The sequence below is a fragment of the Molothrus ater genome, chromosome 23 (assembly GCF_012460135.2).
Source record: "Molothrus ater isolate BHLD 08-10-18 breed brown headed cowbird chromosome 23, BPBGC_Mater_1.1, whole genome shotgun sequence".
NCBI classification, from domain to species: domain Eukaryota; kingdom Metazoa; phylum Chordata; class Aves; order Passeriformes; family Icteridae; genus Molothrus; species Molothrus ater.
Genome location: NC_050500.2, coordinates 7,470,241 through 7,486,479, shown reverse-complemented (window position 1 = coordinate 7,486,479; position 16,239 = coordinate 7,470,241). Strand labels below are relative to the sequence as shown.

General features: G+C 54.0%; 1 protein-coding gene across 4 annotated transcripts in view; it reads left to right on the top strand.

Annotated features, from left to right (window-relative positions):
- Positions 1–16,239, top strand: part of EPHB2 (EPH receptor B2) — a 133,508-nt gene that overhangs the window by 82,292 nt on the left and 34,977 nt on the right. For all 4 annotated transcript variants that reach the window (XM_036396154.2, XM_036396152.2, XM_036396153.2 and 1 more), the window contains exons 4-5: positions 4,901–5,056; positions 5,843–6,178. In XM_036396154.2, the coding sequence (XP_036252047.2) occupies positions 4,901–5,056; positions 5,843–6,178 (492 nt within the window). The remainder of the gene's footprint in view (positions 1–4,900; positions 5,057–5,842; positions 6,179–16,239) is intronic.

Here is a 16,239-nt window from a genome sequence, read left to right as displayed (position 1 = left end):
GGGCATTGTTTTCCTTATTCTCCATAAGAGCCTATCTGTGGGACTCATTTTATGTGGGGTCAGAGTGGGAGCAGCACCGTGGTGTGGGGCCAAGGCACCCACCTAGGGTTTGTGGGGGGATGAGGGTGCCAGTGGCAGCAGGGAGGGCTATGGGGCTGGGACCCCAAGAGCACGGAGGAGGAATCCCAAAAGCATGGAGAGGGACCCCCATAGCCCCAGAGGAGGGCAGGAGGCAGGATGTGGCCAGGGGGAGCAGCCCTGGGTCCTGCAGCAGCAGGGAAGCTGCAGAGCCAGCCCCCAGCCCCGGCCCCGAGGGAGAAAGGAGCCAGGGGGGAGATAAGGCTGGGGATTTAAGGCTCCTGGCAGATCCTGACAGCCAGGGCTGCCTGGCTTCCATCAGCCTTTAAAAATGCCTCTCTGGAGTTCAGGGATCCTTGCTGCCAGCAGAAACAGGGCCAGGCAGAGGGGGTGAGAAGAATCCTTCCTCCCTCAGAGCCCTCAGCTTGGGCTGAAGGTGCCATTTTAGGAACTTTTATTGCAGGAGGGAGCTGCTTGCTCAGAGCTGTTTCCAAGAGAGGCCTGGGGTGGACTCTGAAGGCCAGGGCAGTTTGGGATGCAGGAGAGCCTGGCTGGAGCCTGCCCAGCTCACACTGGATTAATTAAACATTTGGTTAGAGAGAGGCAGTGAGACACGAAGGAGCAGGGAACCCCTGTGTGGCCCCTCCTGCACATTTGGCCAAAGGCTTTCCCTGAGCCACGGGATGCCTTTCCCTGCTGAGCTGCCCCAGGACAGGAGGCTGGAAGCTTGGTGCCAGCAGCAGAGGTGGCCCTGCCTCCCACATGCTGCTGAGGTCCTCTGCAGGAGGGCAGGATCCTCCGTGGGTCCTTCCCATGGCATTCCCTTCCCTTCAGGAGCCGGACACAATGAACCTTGTGAGTCTCCTCATGCCTTCCCAGGGTAGGATCCTCCGTGGGTCCTTCCCATGGCATTCCCTTCCCTTCAGGAGCCGGACACAATGAACCTTGTGGGTCTCCTCATGCCTTCCCAGGGTAGGATCCTCCGTGGGTCCTTCCCATGGCATTCCCTTCCCCTCAGGAGCCAGACACAATGATCCTTGTGGGTCTCCTCATGCCTTCCCAGGGTAGGATCCTCCGTGGGTCCTTCCCATGGCATTCCCTTCCCTTCAGGAGCCAGACACAATGATCCTTGTGGGTCTCCTCCAGCTCAGTGTATTCTGTGATTCCAAAGCACGTGGCTTCCCAGGCACAAGCACCTTTCCATGCCCTGGGAGGGAGTGAGTGAGTGAGAAACAAGGAGCCCCAGTGGTGCTCAGCACCCCAGCCTTGCTGCAGAGAGCCACAGGCAGTGCTCCAGGCTGCCTCCAGGGCTGTACCCCAGCAGGGCAGCCAGCCATGGGTCTGTGCAGCAGCCAGGCAGTTAAAGGTGCCTGGGAGCCCTGTTAGCATCCCATCACTGCTGGAGGTGGGGAAACTGCTGCAGTGATGGGGCCAGAGCCACTGGCACCGAAATCACCCTCCAGGGATGAAGGATGCTTGGATAAAGTGGAAATTTCTGTGCTTTCACTGGTTAATTTCCCTCTTTGCAAGCATGAATTTCTATGGATGTCCTTGCTGCAGGCCTAAGGAAAAGCAGCAATGTCCCAAAGCTGCTGTCACCTCCCAGGGCAGAAAACTGGGGTGTCCTTATGTCTGTCAGGCTGGACATGAGGAAAAGGTTCTTCCCCCAGAGGATGCAGGCACTGCCCAGGCTCCCCAGGGAATGGGCACAGCCCCGAGGCTGCCACAGCAGCATTTGGACAAGGCCCTGAGGGAAGCACAGGATGGGATTGTTGGAGTGTGTGTGCAGGGCCAGGAGCTGGGCTGGATGATCCCTGTGGGTCCCTCCCAGCTCAGGATATTCCATGATCCTGTGATGCTTCCAGCACATGGTGAGAACATTCCCATTGTTCAGGCAGGAGGGGTTTTAGCCCCTGTGTGAAGATTTCACTTTTGATTTGGTGTTTATTCTGGAAACAAGAAATTCCTAAAGAAAATCTGTTTTCTCACCCAGGGGAAGACATGGAGGAAGCAGAACAGTTTTGAGGACAATGTTCATTTATTTTACTCCTGGAGGTTTTCATTACTGGAGAAAAATTAATCAATAGGAAAAATGGACTTTGCATCAAATTTTAGTGATTTTCCTGTCTTTACACATGATTTCAGAACATTTAACTTGGGAGAAGTTCTGATTTTTTCCAGATTATTTTATCCCTTGTGGGACCTGCTGGGGAGGAAGGGACTTGCCAAAACTCCTGGCTGTGTTTGGGTGGCTCATGCAAAGAGTTTCAGCGTCCCAGCTTGGCATTTTTGAGAAACAACCGCTGAGCCTCAGTTTTTATCCCTCTCCAGCCATTGACCTGTGCCAGGGCCAATGTGGGGAATGTTTTTATCCCTTGGAGTAGTCACTACACTCCACAGCCTGGGCACTTTTGGATGTCTCTCTGTCTTGATGCAGAAGAAGCATTATAGGAAAGTACCTATTTATAAAATAAACCTCAGGAAGGTGAAAGAGGCCCCTGTCTGAAACTATCCTTGCTGGAATGACCCTGTATTTCACCTGGGCTGTCAGATGAGAGCAATTTTATCTCTTGGTCTTTTGTGTGTCTCAAATATTGGTATTAGTGCAGGAAGCCTGTTATCATGTCCCCGTTGCTTCTGGTGAATGCAGAACTGCCCAGCCATCACCTCTCCCAACAGTTTAACACCCTCTGAGATGGGCTGGTCCCGAGGGAAGGGGGTCAGGAATGGAATGGAACAGGTGAGGGATCGATGGAAAGATCCAGGAACATGAGGAGGATCCTGGTTCTCAACAGCTCCTTTGACCATAAGAGGAAGGAGGGACAGTGCAAGCAGGAAGGCTGATGGAATTTCTCTGTCAAGCTTTTCTCATTGGAAACTCAGGCTAATTCTGGAGGAAAGGAGATGACAACTGAAGAAAAAAAACCAACCTTCTTTTTTTCCTTTTTTCCCAAATAAGAAATAGGTACTTCTTAGCAATGGCTCTTGCTCACAGCAACCCCAGTGAATGTTTGTCCCAGGCTGTTTTCTGATCTGCCTCATTCCTGGGAGCCTTGGCAGGTGACTGAAGGAGAAGTTTGTTAAACTTGTTTCAGCACAGGAACCACCTGCCTCCCCCCAGGCTCTTCAGGCTGTGTAAGAATTAACAGCAACAGAAAGTCACAACAGGAGTAACCACAGAGGAACAGTCTGAGCTGAGCCTTTCCTTGGGCACTGCTGATCCCTGGGCTTGGAAGGGACTTTCTGGTGTTGAAAGCTTTTATCCAGTGCTGAATCTGTTAGTGCTGGATCACAGTGTGGTCCAGCCTTCACCACTGTCTGCTGTGGGCACCACACACCCCCTCACCCACCCTGTGGGGCTGCACACACGTGGGGTTGAGTGGCTGCTGCTTATGGAGCATCTTCTTCACCTGTGGGGGGCTCAGAGCCTGGAGGGAGGGCCCAGCCCTCTGCTACTGCTCAGCAGAACCAGCAATTTATTTGTAATATTGAGTCATAAAATCATTAAGGTTGGCAATGTCCCCTAGGATCATCAGCCCAGCACTGCCATGTCCCCAGGTGCCACATGTACAAAGTCATGAAGACATAACTCTGTGGAGAGTTGCAAAAGGACCCTTTGAGACAGTGTGACCAGGGAGTGAGAAGGCAATTGGAATTCAAAAGAATTGAGGCAATACAAATGGGAGAAAACAACCCCAGGTTCATGGAATGGTGCAATCACAGAATGGTTTGGGTTGGGAGGTGCCTTAAAGACCATGGGGCATCTTCCAGCAGACCAATTCCCACACACCTGCACAGAGATGAGCTGGGAGCTGGCCCAATGTCCAGTGGTTAAAAAATAATGTGGGCATTGCTGAAAAAAGAAGAGAATAACAGTGAATGTTGTTATGCAGTGTGGGGCATGACAGAGATTTGGACAACTCTAGAGGTTGTGGACAAGGCAGATGGTGACTGAGTGTCCATCAGCAATGGAAATGTGGGATGGCATCAAGAATGGCAGCTTGGCTTCGAAGCAGAGAGCAGCAGTTTCTTCCTGCAGCGTGTGGTTACAGCACAGGGCTCTTTAGGGGTAAAACAGGTGCAAGGACATCTGCAGGGAATAAAAAACTGAGTGGGTAACGTGGGGAAACACCCACGTGGGGTATTGAGTGCAAGGAGCTGCATCTCAGAAGGGAGTGGGGAAGTGTTGTGGGCAACACAACAGCAACATGGTGGTTCATGCCCTGCTCCTTGGGCAGTAATGGAATCATGGAATGTCCTGACTTGGATGAGACCCACAGGGTTGGATCAAATCCAACCCTTGACCCTGCACACACACCCCAACAATCCCACCCTGTGTGTCCCTGGAGCAGTGTCCAAATGCTCCTGGAGCTCTGGCAGCCTCGGGGCTGTGCCCATTCCCTGGGGAGCCTGGGCAATGCCTGCACCCTCTGGGGGAAGAACCTTTCCCTGATCTCCAGCCTAAACCCCCCTGACAGTCACTACTGGGGGGAGGATCCTGGTGTCCATGGTCTCACCTGGTACAGCCACTGACATCTTCTTATGTGGCAGTGGCTAAAATTTCCCTCTGCACTCCTAAAGTCCCTGTTCTGCACTCATGGTTGGGGAACAGGGACAGAGGTGTCTACACAGGGACCCATCTCTGCAGGTGCCTTCTCAGGGCCTTCCCACCAGCTGCTGCTTCTCTACAGTGCCCACCTGCAGTTGTCAGGATTTCCTTTGGACTCTGCAGAGCCCCAGGGATGGTTTGGGCAGCAGTGCCAGGCTCCAGCATCTCCCCAGCCCCCTTCTCACTGCTCACCACTGCTCTCTTCTCTTCCAGGCTGCCCCTCAGGAACATTCAAGGCCAGCCAGGGGGATGAAGGGTGCGTCCACTGCCCCATCAACAGCCGGACAACCTCGGAAGGGGCCACAAACTGCGTGTGCCGGAATGGATATTACCGGGCAGACGCCGACCCCGTGGACATGCCGTGCACCAGTATGTGGGTCTGGGCAGCTGGGAGGGAACCACGTGGTGGGGAAAGGACATGGTCCTCAGTCAAAGCACTGAGGGATGCTTGACAAAGGTGTCTGTCCCGGTGGGGTTTTGGGGGACACTACACAAACTAGCTGATAAATTTTGTCAGGACTTTTACACAACCAAATTAGCCTGGGTTAATAGAACTGGTTTCATTCCCCCTCTTTGATTTGGATGTCTAACTTGCTGCACACATCCCTGACACCAACAGAAGTAGGGATTTATTAAGAGGCCTCAAATGGATCCACCTTGGGCAGCACTACCCAAAATGGCCACAAAATGGATGACAGGTCACGAGGTCTCACACTTTTATAAGTTTTGGTCCATTAGCATATTGGAGTTAATTGTCCAATTACAGCTTTAGCCCATGAAGTCCCATCCTTCTTGTTTTCTCTCTTTAGCCCACATTGTTTTTGCTCTTGGGTGTGAGATCTGGATCAGCTGTCCTTGTTCCCCAGCTAGAGCAGGAATTGTTTTATCTACCTATTCTGTGAAGAGAGCTCACCATCCCCTAATATGAAGCCTAGACTTACACACTAAAGCGGAATAGAATCTGAAAAATATAAAAGCTAAAACCTGAGGCATCAGGGGTGGGCAGTGTCCCTGGGCAGTGCTGGCTGAGCCCCTGTGGGCTGGTGGCCCCTCTGGGGTGAGCCCCTGTGGGCTCGGCTCACACAGAGCCCTGCCCAGGGATGGGGAGGAGGAGAGGGGCAGCTGCTCACACCTTCCCGTGTGCTCCCTTTGCAGCCATCCCGTCCGCCCCGCAGGCCGTGATCTCCAGCGTGAACGAGACGTCGCTGATGCTGGAGTGGAGCCCCCCGCGGGACTCGGGGGGCCGCGAGGACCTGGTGTACAACATCATCTGCAAGAGCTGCGGGGCCGGGCGCGGGGCCTGCACGCGCTGCGGGGACAACGTGCAGTTCGCCCCGCGCCAGCTGGGCCTCACCGAGCCCCGCATCTACATCAGCGACCTGCTGGCCCACACCCAGTACACCTTCGAGATCCAGGCCGTCAACGGCGTCACCGACCAGAGCCCCTTCTCCCCACAGTTCGCCTCCGTGAACATCACCACCAACCAGGCCGGTAAGGCCCAGTGCCCTCCCTCAGAGCTCCCACACCACGGTGGGGTGGGGGGATGCCCTGTGAAGGCTGAGCTAGAACACAGAGCTAAAGAATAAAGTAGGGATTTATTAAGAGGCCTCAAATAGATCCACCTTGGGCAGCACTACCCAAAATGGCCACAAAAATGGATGACAGGTCACGGGGTCTCTCACTTTTATAAGTTTTGGTCCATTAGCATATTGGAGCTAATTGTCAGCTTTAGCCCATGCAGTCCCATCCTTCTTGTTTTCTCTCTTCTGGTCCACAGTTTATGCTCTTTGGCCTGAGGTCTGGATCAGCTGTCCTTGTTCCCCAGCTAGAGCAGGAATTGTTTTATCTACCTATTCTGTGAAGAGAGCTCACCATCCCCTAATATGAAGCCCAGACTTACACACTAAAGCAGAATAGAATCTGAAAAATATAAAAGCTAAAACCTGAGGCATCAGGGGTGGGCAGTGTCCCTGGGCAGTGCTGGCTGAGCCCCTGTGGGCTGGAAGGGGACAAGAGTGGGGTGAGGTGTTGCTTATTCCATAATGTTGGTGGTGATGAGTGCCTGGCAATTCCAGAGTGAATCCCAAGCCCTGGGTGTCAAAATATCCCTTATTTCAGTGAAAAGCTGAAGCACGTCCCAAGGCAGAGCTGCCTCCCCATCATGGCAGCAGAACAGCTGGTGGCACTGTCCCCTGGTGTCACAGCATCACTCTCCAGCACTGGGTGTGGCTGGGCCTGAGGCTGTTGCCTCCAAGCATCATTGCAGGCACCATCAGAGTGTTGCAGACACACTCCTGGTTCCTGGGGAGGGAAAGTGAGGTAGCTCCAGCATTTTGATGGGAGCTGCAGTCCTGCTTGGACTGTAGAGAGAGCCAGGCCAGACTGAGAAAGCAAAGGAGAGCTGCACAGGAGAGGGGCTGGGAGATGAATATTTGGGATAATGGTCTGGGAATCTGCTCCAGTTCCTGTGCCACTGCAGAGTCACCTGGTGAAGCAGCCGAAGCACAGAGCTGGGAGGGTTTCAGTCAGGGTCTCCAGCTCTGTGCAGGGTGTGTTTGCTGGGGGAGGGATGGTCAGAGTGGCTGCTAGTGCTGCTCCCAGGAGGGTCCCCAGCAGCCCCCTGGCAGCTGTGCTGGTGGCAGGGAGCCCCACTGAGCTGCTGGCCAGGGGCTGCCTTCCCAGCCCACCTGGAAGCCATCTGGAGCTGGGCACAGCCGGGGCTGGGGCTTGGCTGAATGGGATTGAGGTGGAAGGATGCCAGTGAGGCACAGCCCTGCTGGGAGCAGGAGAGATTCTGGTCCCTCTGAAGTGCCCTGGACACTACCTGACCCCCAGGGCTGAATTTGGCAGCCATGGGTGAATCACCTGGAGGCCATGGTGTGTCCTGGCTGTCAGGGGTGGTGGGTGGGGTAAAACAGCAGAAGGGCAGGTGGGCATCACTTGGGCAGCACTTCCAGAGTGTGAGGACAGAGGGAACCTGCAGAAATGTCTGGGGGAATTCTTATGGTGCCCTGTGATCTGGGGCTAGCTTGGGAGTGGGGCCAGGGTGTTTTTGAAGCCCTGGAGGCAGGTCTGACACAGGCTGAGCCATGGTTTGGCCCCAGGCAGAGACAGGGCTGCCCCAAGGAGGAGAGGGGAATGGGTCTGGATGATGAGCTTCCTTTACCTGATGGAGATGGGGTGGCTGTAATGCTGCCTGGAGCTGGGAAGGGGCTCTGCACCCTCCCACCGTGGTCCTGTACTATGGATTAATCATTTGATGCTCATATTTCCTACTTGCATTTCTCTGCTGTGCTTGAACCTTCATGGATCACCCGTGGCTGCTCCCAACTGAGCAAAACCAGCGAGCTGAGTCGAAGGCAAATCCTTTTCAGTCCCCTGCATCCTCCTCCTTGTGTTTTCCTGGTTTGACACTCCTTTATTATCAGGGCTCACACTTCTCAGCCTGTGTGATGTCTCTCTTAATGTATCTATTCATTAGCACTAAACACTAACTGTCTGCTTGCTAATTCCTCTGTAATTAGAGGCTCTGGATTCTTCTGCTTACACTCGCACTGGCACTGCCTGGCAGCCTTGATGTAGATCATTAACAGTTGGTAACAGAAACTGCAGACACAAAGGCAGAGCTGGGACAGGAAAATGGGGGGCTGCTGGGGGAGAGGAGAGGGAGCAGAGGGAGGATGAGCCTCCCTCTGCCTTGGCTCTGGATAGAGCTGGGGCTCCATTGTTGAATGTGTGATGGGGTTGTGCTCCTGCCACAGCTGGACAAAGCAAAGTGCCCACCACCCCTCGGGGTCCTGCAGCCCTGCAGGAAGCAAGGAAAATCCCCCTGGTTCCCCAAGGGACACAGGGTGTGTGCTGGGGACCCTCTGTGCTGCAGGACTGAGGAGAGATGCCCCATCACCAGCAGCATCCAAAACCTTCAGGGGTCACCAGTTCTTCAGCAGCCACATTTTATAAGGGCATGGAGTGCTAGGACAAGGGGGGATGGCTCCCCACTGCCAGAGGACAGGGTTAGATGGAATATTGGGAAGGAATTCTTCCCTGGGAAGGTGAGGAGGCCCTGGCATAGGTTGCCCAGAGAAGCTGTAGCTGTCCCATCCCTGGAATTGCGCAAAACCAGGTTGGATGTAGCTTGGAGCACCCTGGGATAGTAGAAGCTGTCCCAGCCCATGGCAAGGGGTGATGAGGTTTTATATCCCTTGCAATCCAAACCGTTCTGGGATCCCAGGAGAAATCTCCTGTGAGAGTAAGAAAACAACCCCTGTAGAGCAGCCAGAGGGAAGGAAGGTCCTGAGTGTGGCCAGGTGGGTGGCACATGCTGGGTGATGGTTGGGTGACCATCATCCCATGGCCATGACCCCTTCCAGCAAACTGCATCCCCATAAACATGATCCACCTGCCTTCCTGGGCAATGCCTTCTGTCACCTCTGAGCCCAGGCTGGGTTTTCTCTCTGCTCTTCTCAGCAGGCTCTCCTCAACCTCCAGCTCCACACTGTGCATCTGCAGCTCACCTGCACTGCTGCTCCTCACACCCTGCAGCTGAGCAGTACCTCATCCTCCAAAGCCCAGCATCCCTTCAGGAGTGAAATCCAGGACTGTCCATGTGCCACAGTCCTGTCTGCAGGGACCATGACAGAGCCTGGGTGCCACCAAAAGTCCTTTCCCAGCCATTCCTCAACAAATGATCTGTGCCAAGAAGGTGGCTGAGAGCCGTGCCAGCATCCCAAGGGGTCAAGGAGCTGAGCCCAGGGCTCTGGATAACAACACTTGACTAATTGAGAGCCTTGCCAGGCACCAGCTCTTGCTGGCAGCCCCTGACTACTAATTTGTGGCCTTTCTTTGGGACTGCTGGGGAGTGGGGAGAGTCTTGGTGCTGTGAGGATTGGCAGGCTCTGTCCACACCTTGGACAGGCTGAGTGCCCTGGGAAAGCTGAAGGCAAGGGCTCCATGGTCAGGGATGAGTTAATAGCAGTGGCAAGAGCACTTCTTGGTAACTGGCTTCTGTGACCTGAGGAGGGAGAAGAAGCCTTGGGCTCTGGAGTATCCAGAGACAAATTCAAGACCTCCCAGTGGTGGGGGTAAGAGAGCATCCAGGCTCTTGGGAATGTGTCCCTTTTGTGAGCAACTCTTGTCACAGGGGATAAGGAGGGAGGATTAGTGCTGATGTCAGAGGCTCTTGGCTGCAAACAGAGCCACAGAGAGCCACAAAGGGCTCTTACAGAGGGAATACAAGGAGTGTGTGGTGAAGGAAATCAATCCACTGTCCTGATAAACCCATCAGGATGATTTCTGCCCGTCTATAGATCCAGAAAAGTTGTTATGATTATTTGCATTATTATTCTGGGTGGCATTTTCCAGCAGTATGTCACAATATGGTGATATGGCTTAGTGAACAAAATGGCATTCAGTCAAAGGTTGGACTTGATGATCTTGGAGGTTTTTTCCAACCTTCCATGATTCTCTAGGTCTCTTGGCCAGGAAGATGTGCAGCTCACAGCTCTGTCCAGGTGCATGCCAGGCATCAGTCTGGTTTGAATTTCAGTGGCTGGCACAGCCCAGGTTTGTCCCAGCCACGCAGGGTCTTTTGGGGAGGGCTGTCCTGACAGGCCTTGGAGAGCCCCTGAGCTCAAGGACAGGTGACCACGGTCCAAAGTGAGGACATGGGCCATGGCCCTGCTCTGCTGGGGTCTCCTAGCACTGGACTGAGCCCAGCCTGATCCTGCTACAAACCTTGAGGAGTTGATCCATGAGCGATGGAGCACAGGTGAGACAGATCCCAGGTTGTGCAGAAAGGAGGGGTTTTTCCCCCTCACCTTCAAGCAAAACAATTTCCTTGCAGCCACGGCCCTGGAGCTCTGCTGGCAGAGGCAGCAGGGGCACGGAGGGCTCGGGGAGCAGCTGAGGTGAAGGGAGGAGCTGGGCAGGACCAGACCTTCTCACCAGCCATCCCAGCCTGCTGTTTGCTTGTCACATTAGTGATGCTGCTGGCTAGACAGGGACAGGAGACTTGTACTGCCTGGGGCACAGGGAGCCTTGCTTTTATCTTCTCACTTTCACTGTGTCAGAGGATGTGTCTGGCTCCCTTCTTGTGAGGGAGGCACGGCAGAGCCCGTGCTGCTCTGGACACAAGCAGGAGCAGTGGCTCCTCCTGTTCTCTCTCGTGCTGCTCAGCTGGGCCCTGCTGCAGCCAGGAGTTAGTGTCTGTGAAACCAGAACCTGGGAAAGTGCAGAAATTACCTCAAAGGGCTGGAATGAGCTTTCCAGAGCTTCAAAGCTCTGAGTATTTGTTTATAATAGAATCCCAGAATGGTTTGGGTTGGAAGGGACTTTAAAGATTACCCAGTCCCACCCCCTGCCATGGCCAGGGCCACCTTCCACTAGCACAGGTTGCTCCAAGCCCCATCCAAGCTGGCCTTGAACTTCAACAAGATTTTGACACTCCACTTTCCTGTTTCTTCCAGAATAAAAGGCAGGAAGTTGTAACATTTGAGTATCTCAGATTCCTCATCCAACTTCCCACTTACAGCAGGGCTGCTGCCAACAGTACATAAGCAAAGTCATGGCTTTGGGTAGACAGTTGTTGGTTATCTCCAAAGGCAGAACTCTCCCCATGTCCCACTGACTTGTCCCAGATCTGCACCACCCTCCTAGGGAGGGAACTTCTGATGGCCAACCTGACCCTCCCAAGCTATGATTTATGCCCATTGCTCTTCATTTGACTAAGTTTCAAAGGTTCTAGTCCAGAGATGTGTTAGATCAGCCTGAATACCAGTTCAAATCCCAGAATCCCAGAATCTGGTTTGTGCTGGAGGGACCTTAAAGCTCAGCTCATTCTACTCCCTCTCATGGGCAGGGACATCTTCCACTAGACCAGGCTGCTCCAAGCTCTGTCCAGCCTGGCCTGGGACACTTCTAGGGATGGGAATTTTCCTCTAATTCAGTCCTGGCTTTAGCTAAAACACCTTTCAGGAAGAGAATTAGTCTTGAGCCATCAAGAGACAGGCAGCACATCAGGTCTTTGTACATGAGCCTATGTAGATCATTGCCTTTTTTCCCAATGAAATCACTGATTTTCTAAGGAAATACAGGAGACTCTGTCTGTCAGGACAGCAGTAAAACATTTGATTTGGGAAACTGCAAGCTGGAAGTGGTTCTGTGAAGTCTGTCCAGGAACTGCAGAAATGGGAGACCACAATGACCCGAGTGGGGAAGCCTCAGCTGGGCTGAGGTGACTGAGGTCCATGAGAAGCACTTTCATACTTCTTGATGTTTCAAGACCTGGTAGGGTACTTCTTGTGCAGAAAACTGACACAAAAGTGGGAAAAGCAGAAACTTCCTGAGCTTTGGAGCCATCTCACACATGGAGGAGCCTGGACAAAGCCAGTTCCTCTGTGTGACAGAGCAAGCTGGAGGATCTGCTGGGCTGCTGTCCTGAGGTCACTTAAATCCCTGGTTTCATCTTTTGGAGACTTCCCTGGATATGTTTCTGTCACAATTCAGCCTGCTCCTATTAAATATTAAGCCCTGAATGTTTCGGGGTGTGTCCTGCCTGGCTTCGTCTGGCCTCGCTGCTGGACCAAAGGCGGCAGCTGTGGCGTTTTTCACCCCAGAGATGCCTTTGGCCGGCTGGGTGCTGCAGCTGGGCGCTCAGAACAAGTCCAGGCAAAATAGGAACTCAGTTTACCTTTGGTGGAAAAGGTTCAGACAACAATGAAGAGAAAAGGAGCGGGTTCTGCCGTGGAGCTTAGATCCAGAGTTTATTGTAGCATGGTAGATTTCTGAATGTGGTAACAGCTCCAGACAGAGACAGAACCACGGCAGAGACCGACCCACAGCAGAGACCCCGACCACGTGGCCTCGTGTCCTTTTTAAGCCCTGGGGACAGGGGGAGGGTACGGACAGGTGAGGGCCAACCAGGTGTGAGCAGGGGAAGGGCCAGGGGATGTGGACGCTGGGACAAACCAATGAGCCCAGGCCTGGGGGGCATCTCCCAATCACAGGACGCCTTGCTGGAAGGTTTAGATTAATGGACAGCTTCCAGGTAAGAGGGAAAAAGGGGGAGGGGGAAAGGTTGGCACACCTGAGGGGGTTGGGATAGGTGAGAGGAAATGGGACACACTGCAACACGCTCCCACACTCCAAACCTCCTGAAACCTTGACATCCTCATGGCTGCTTCTCTTCCCCCAGTAAAGTTCCAGACCTTGCCTTCCATGGACCCGTGTCACCATCCTGGTTCCGTCATCTATCTTCTCTCCCTCTTCTATTCACCCACAGCTCCCATCTTCACCCTGATGGCCACCAAAATGTGATGTGGCTTTGCTTTTGCTGCCCTCCTCCCCTCTCTTGTTGCCCCAGCCTGTTGACTTCACTGCATCCCCCAGCCTGCAGCAGCTGGCAGCGAGTGCCCAGGAGGGATCCTGCCGTGCCCAAATCCCTTCTCCTCTGCCCCTGGAGACCATCTGCAGCAGATGGCAGGAGCTTTGTCAGCTGCTGGCTCTTCAGGAGCCTCTTCCCTCTCCTGTGGTGGGCAGTTGGGGATGTTGGCAGAGCAGGGGATGGGCGGCACTGCTGGAGCTTCCCGAGCAGATGCCCTTCCCTGCCCACCACCATCTCTGTGGGCTCCTCCTCCTGCTCACTCCCAGGCTTCCCTGTTGCATAAATTACACCATGAGTTTGAGGATTGTTTTTCCACACCTGCCTGGGGCTTCAGAAACCTATTCTAATGCTGGAGCTGACTTTGGTCAGAAACAACAGTCTGTCCATGATGGATGGGGTGGAAAGTCCCTTCTGCTAAATCAGGGGCTCCATCAGTGTGCCACCATCCCTGCTCTGTGCTGTGCTGGGAGCTGATGGGATGGCTCCAGGGCTCTCCTTTCCTCCTGTGTTCCAGATGGCTGATTTATGTCTCCTGCTGCCCTTGGCAAACACAGCCCTGGGGCAGTGCCCTGGGGCAGGTGGGGAAGCTGGCAGTTGTTCCAAAGGGGTTACTGCAGCTTTCTGGCTGGGTGTCCTTCAGTCCTTCTTGGGGTCCCTGTGGGAAGGGATGAGTGTGCCCCTGTGCAAGCAGGAAGATGCTCACAGTGCCTGGCCCTCCACAGGCTGGTCCATGGCCATCCCTGCCCTGGCAGGGTGCAGGAGGCAGCTGCATCTCTGGGGCTGGGCAGGGAATGCTCTTCCCAAGAGAAAATGGGATTTCCAAAACTTTCCCTACACAGGGAAACTGGTGGAGTTCACCATGCAAGAGAGCAAGGGAAAAGGTTCAGTCACAAATTAACAAGACTTAGTGATGCTGCAAGGGCTGGAGCCCCTCCAGAGCCAGGCTGGGACAGCTGGGGGGGTTCACCTGAGAGGAGAAGGCTCCAGGGAGAGCTCAGAGCCCCTTGCAGGGCCTAAAGGGGCTCCAGGAGAGCAGGAGAGGGACTGGGGACAGGGGATGGAGACACAGGACACAGGGAATGGCTCCCACTGCCAGAGGGCAGGGATGGATGGGATATTGGGAAGGGATTCTTCCCTGTGAGGCGCTGAGGCCCTGGCACAGGGCCCTGGATCCCTGGCAATGTCCAAGGCCAGGCTGGATGGGGCTGGGAGCAGCCTGGGACAGTGGAAGGTGTCTCTGGCCATGGCAGGGGTGGAAAGGTCCCTTCCAACCTGAACCATTCTGTGATTCCATGGATGCTCTGCAGCAGACATCACTCTTTCAAGGACTATAGCTCTAAGCTTTCTATGTTTCAAATTTTGAAGTCAGGTTGTTCCTAAGGGCAGTTATCATTGCAATTAATGCAATTAATGACAGCAATTAATTGGCACTTTTTGGGAAAGTATATTTTTATGGAAAATCTGGGGGCAGGTTGGAGGGGGGAGGGTCTGGCTCCCTCTGTGTTCCTGCTTCCCTGCAGCCTTTTGCTGGGGACATGCCATGATCTGGAGCAGAGGAGTTTTCCACGTGCAGAGGGGTCCAGGAGGTGGGGACACCCTTGGCACCTTGTGACCCCAAAGCAGCTCTGGCAGCAGTGTGGGGAGTGCCAGGAGCCTCTGGAGCAGCTCGTCTGTGTGGGAACAAAGCCCTGCAGGCCGGGTGACACATGCAAATGGGACTGCAAACCCCACTGAACAAAGAGCTCAAACACCGCCAAACCCTCGGCTGCCTGGGCCAAGTCGCTGGGCTTGTGGCATTAGCAACTGCTTTAAAGGCTGTAATCTACACCAAAGCCTGCCTTGATTTAAGTGGGGCTGCAGCCAGGACCAGCTTTGGGCTGCTTTGCCATGTTTTTAAGATTTTCCAGCGTTTGTAGTTACAGACTCAAGGAGCTGCAGGCTGGGCCCACTGGGAAGTTTTCCAGACCCTTGACACAGCGTGGGTACCACTGATGGGGCCACCTCGGAACAAAAACCTCACACACTGTGAAACACCAATTTTCCAAAGCTCCAGCAAGTCCAGGAATATCCCAGACCTGAGAATTTTTACTCCTTTAAGGGCAAATGTTGCTTATTAAAGAGCCCCAGTGCTGCCATTCCTTGCTTTCCTCAGCTTCTGCTGGAGAGAATTGGCTCCAAAAGTGTGTGGCTCCTGAACATGGCATCACAGGGCAGAACTGGGAAAGGAACTGGGGGGACAAATGTTGTAACAGTCCAAGGAATAATGAGCCCTTTCAGCAGGAGGGTCACAGACACACAAGTGCTGGTGGAGGGGCTTCTGGAGGGCCTCATCTCCCATGCAAAGCAGGGTCACCAGGGTCACCATGGAGGGCAGGTGAAGAATCCTCCCTTCTTCCCTTCTTCATCCAGGTATTCCTCACTGTGGTGCATTCAGTGCTCGTGCTGGAGGAAGGCATCTGAGTTCAAATGCATTCTCCAGGAGGGCCCATGGTCTGAAAGCCTGTGATGCTTAAATGGCCAGAGGGAGTTTTACCCAGAAAAGCAAAAAATGAGGGAGGTTTTAACCAGAGAAACTGATTTTCAGTTCAATACCTGGATGTGTTTGGACTCTGAGCTGAACAGGAGCACAAAAAACAGGATCCTTGGGGTCAGAGGTGGCAGCTGGAGTGGGGACAGTTGGACCATTGTACAGTGACAGTCTGTACTGTCCCACCTGCTGGGGACTGTGTGGGACTGGGGTGCCATGGGGCAGGGAGGGAGGGCTGCTTTGGATTGGGTGTCCTGCAGGTGAGACAGTGGTGAGAGACTTCCAGGTCTCTGGGAATGTGGGGGTCAGCTGTCCTGTCTGTCCCCTCTGCCCATGCTGGAGAAAAAGTGCTCACCCCCACCCCTGTGCCTGCTCTGTGACTGATCACAGCACTGTCCTGGCTGCTGCAGAGCATCACCTCCGGCCTCACTGCACAGGGTGTGGGAACGCTGTCCTGGGGAATGCCCTGCTCTGGACCCACAGGGAATCCTGCTTCCCACATGTTGGAGCTGCCTGGGTCTCCCACTCAGACTGAGTCCCTGGTGAAGGCAGTGAGAGGGGAGCTTGCCTCCTTCCCCCAAGGCTTTCCAAGTCTCCCCCTTCACACAGTGGCAGGACAGTCACAGGCATCCCCTGCCAGATGCT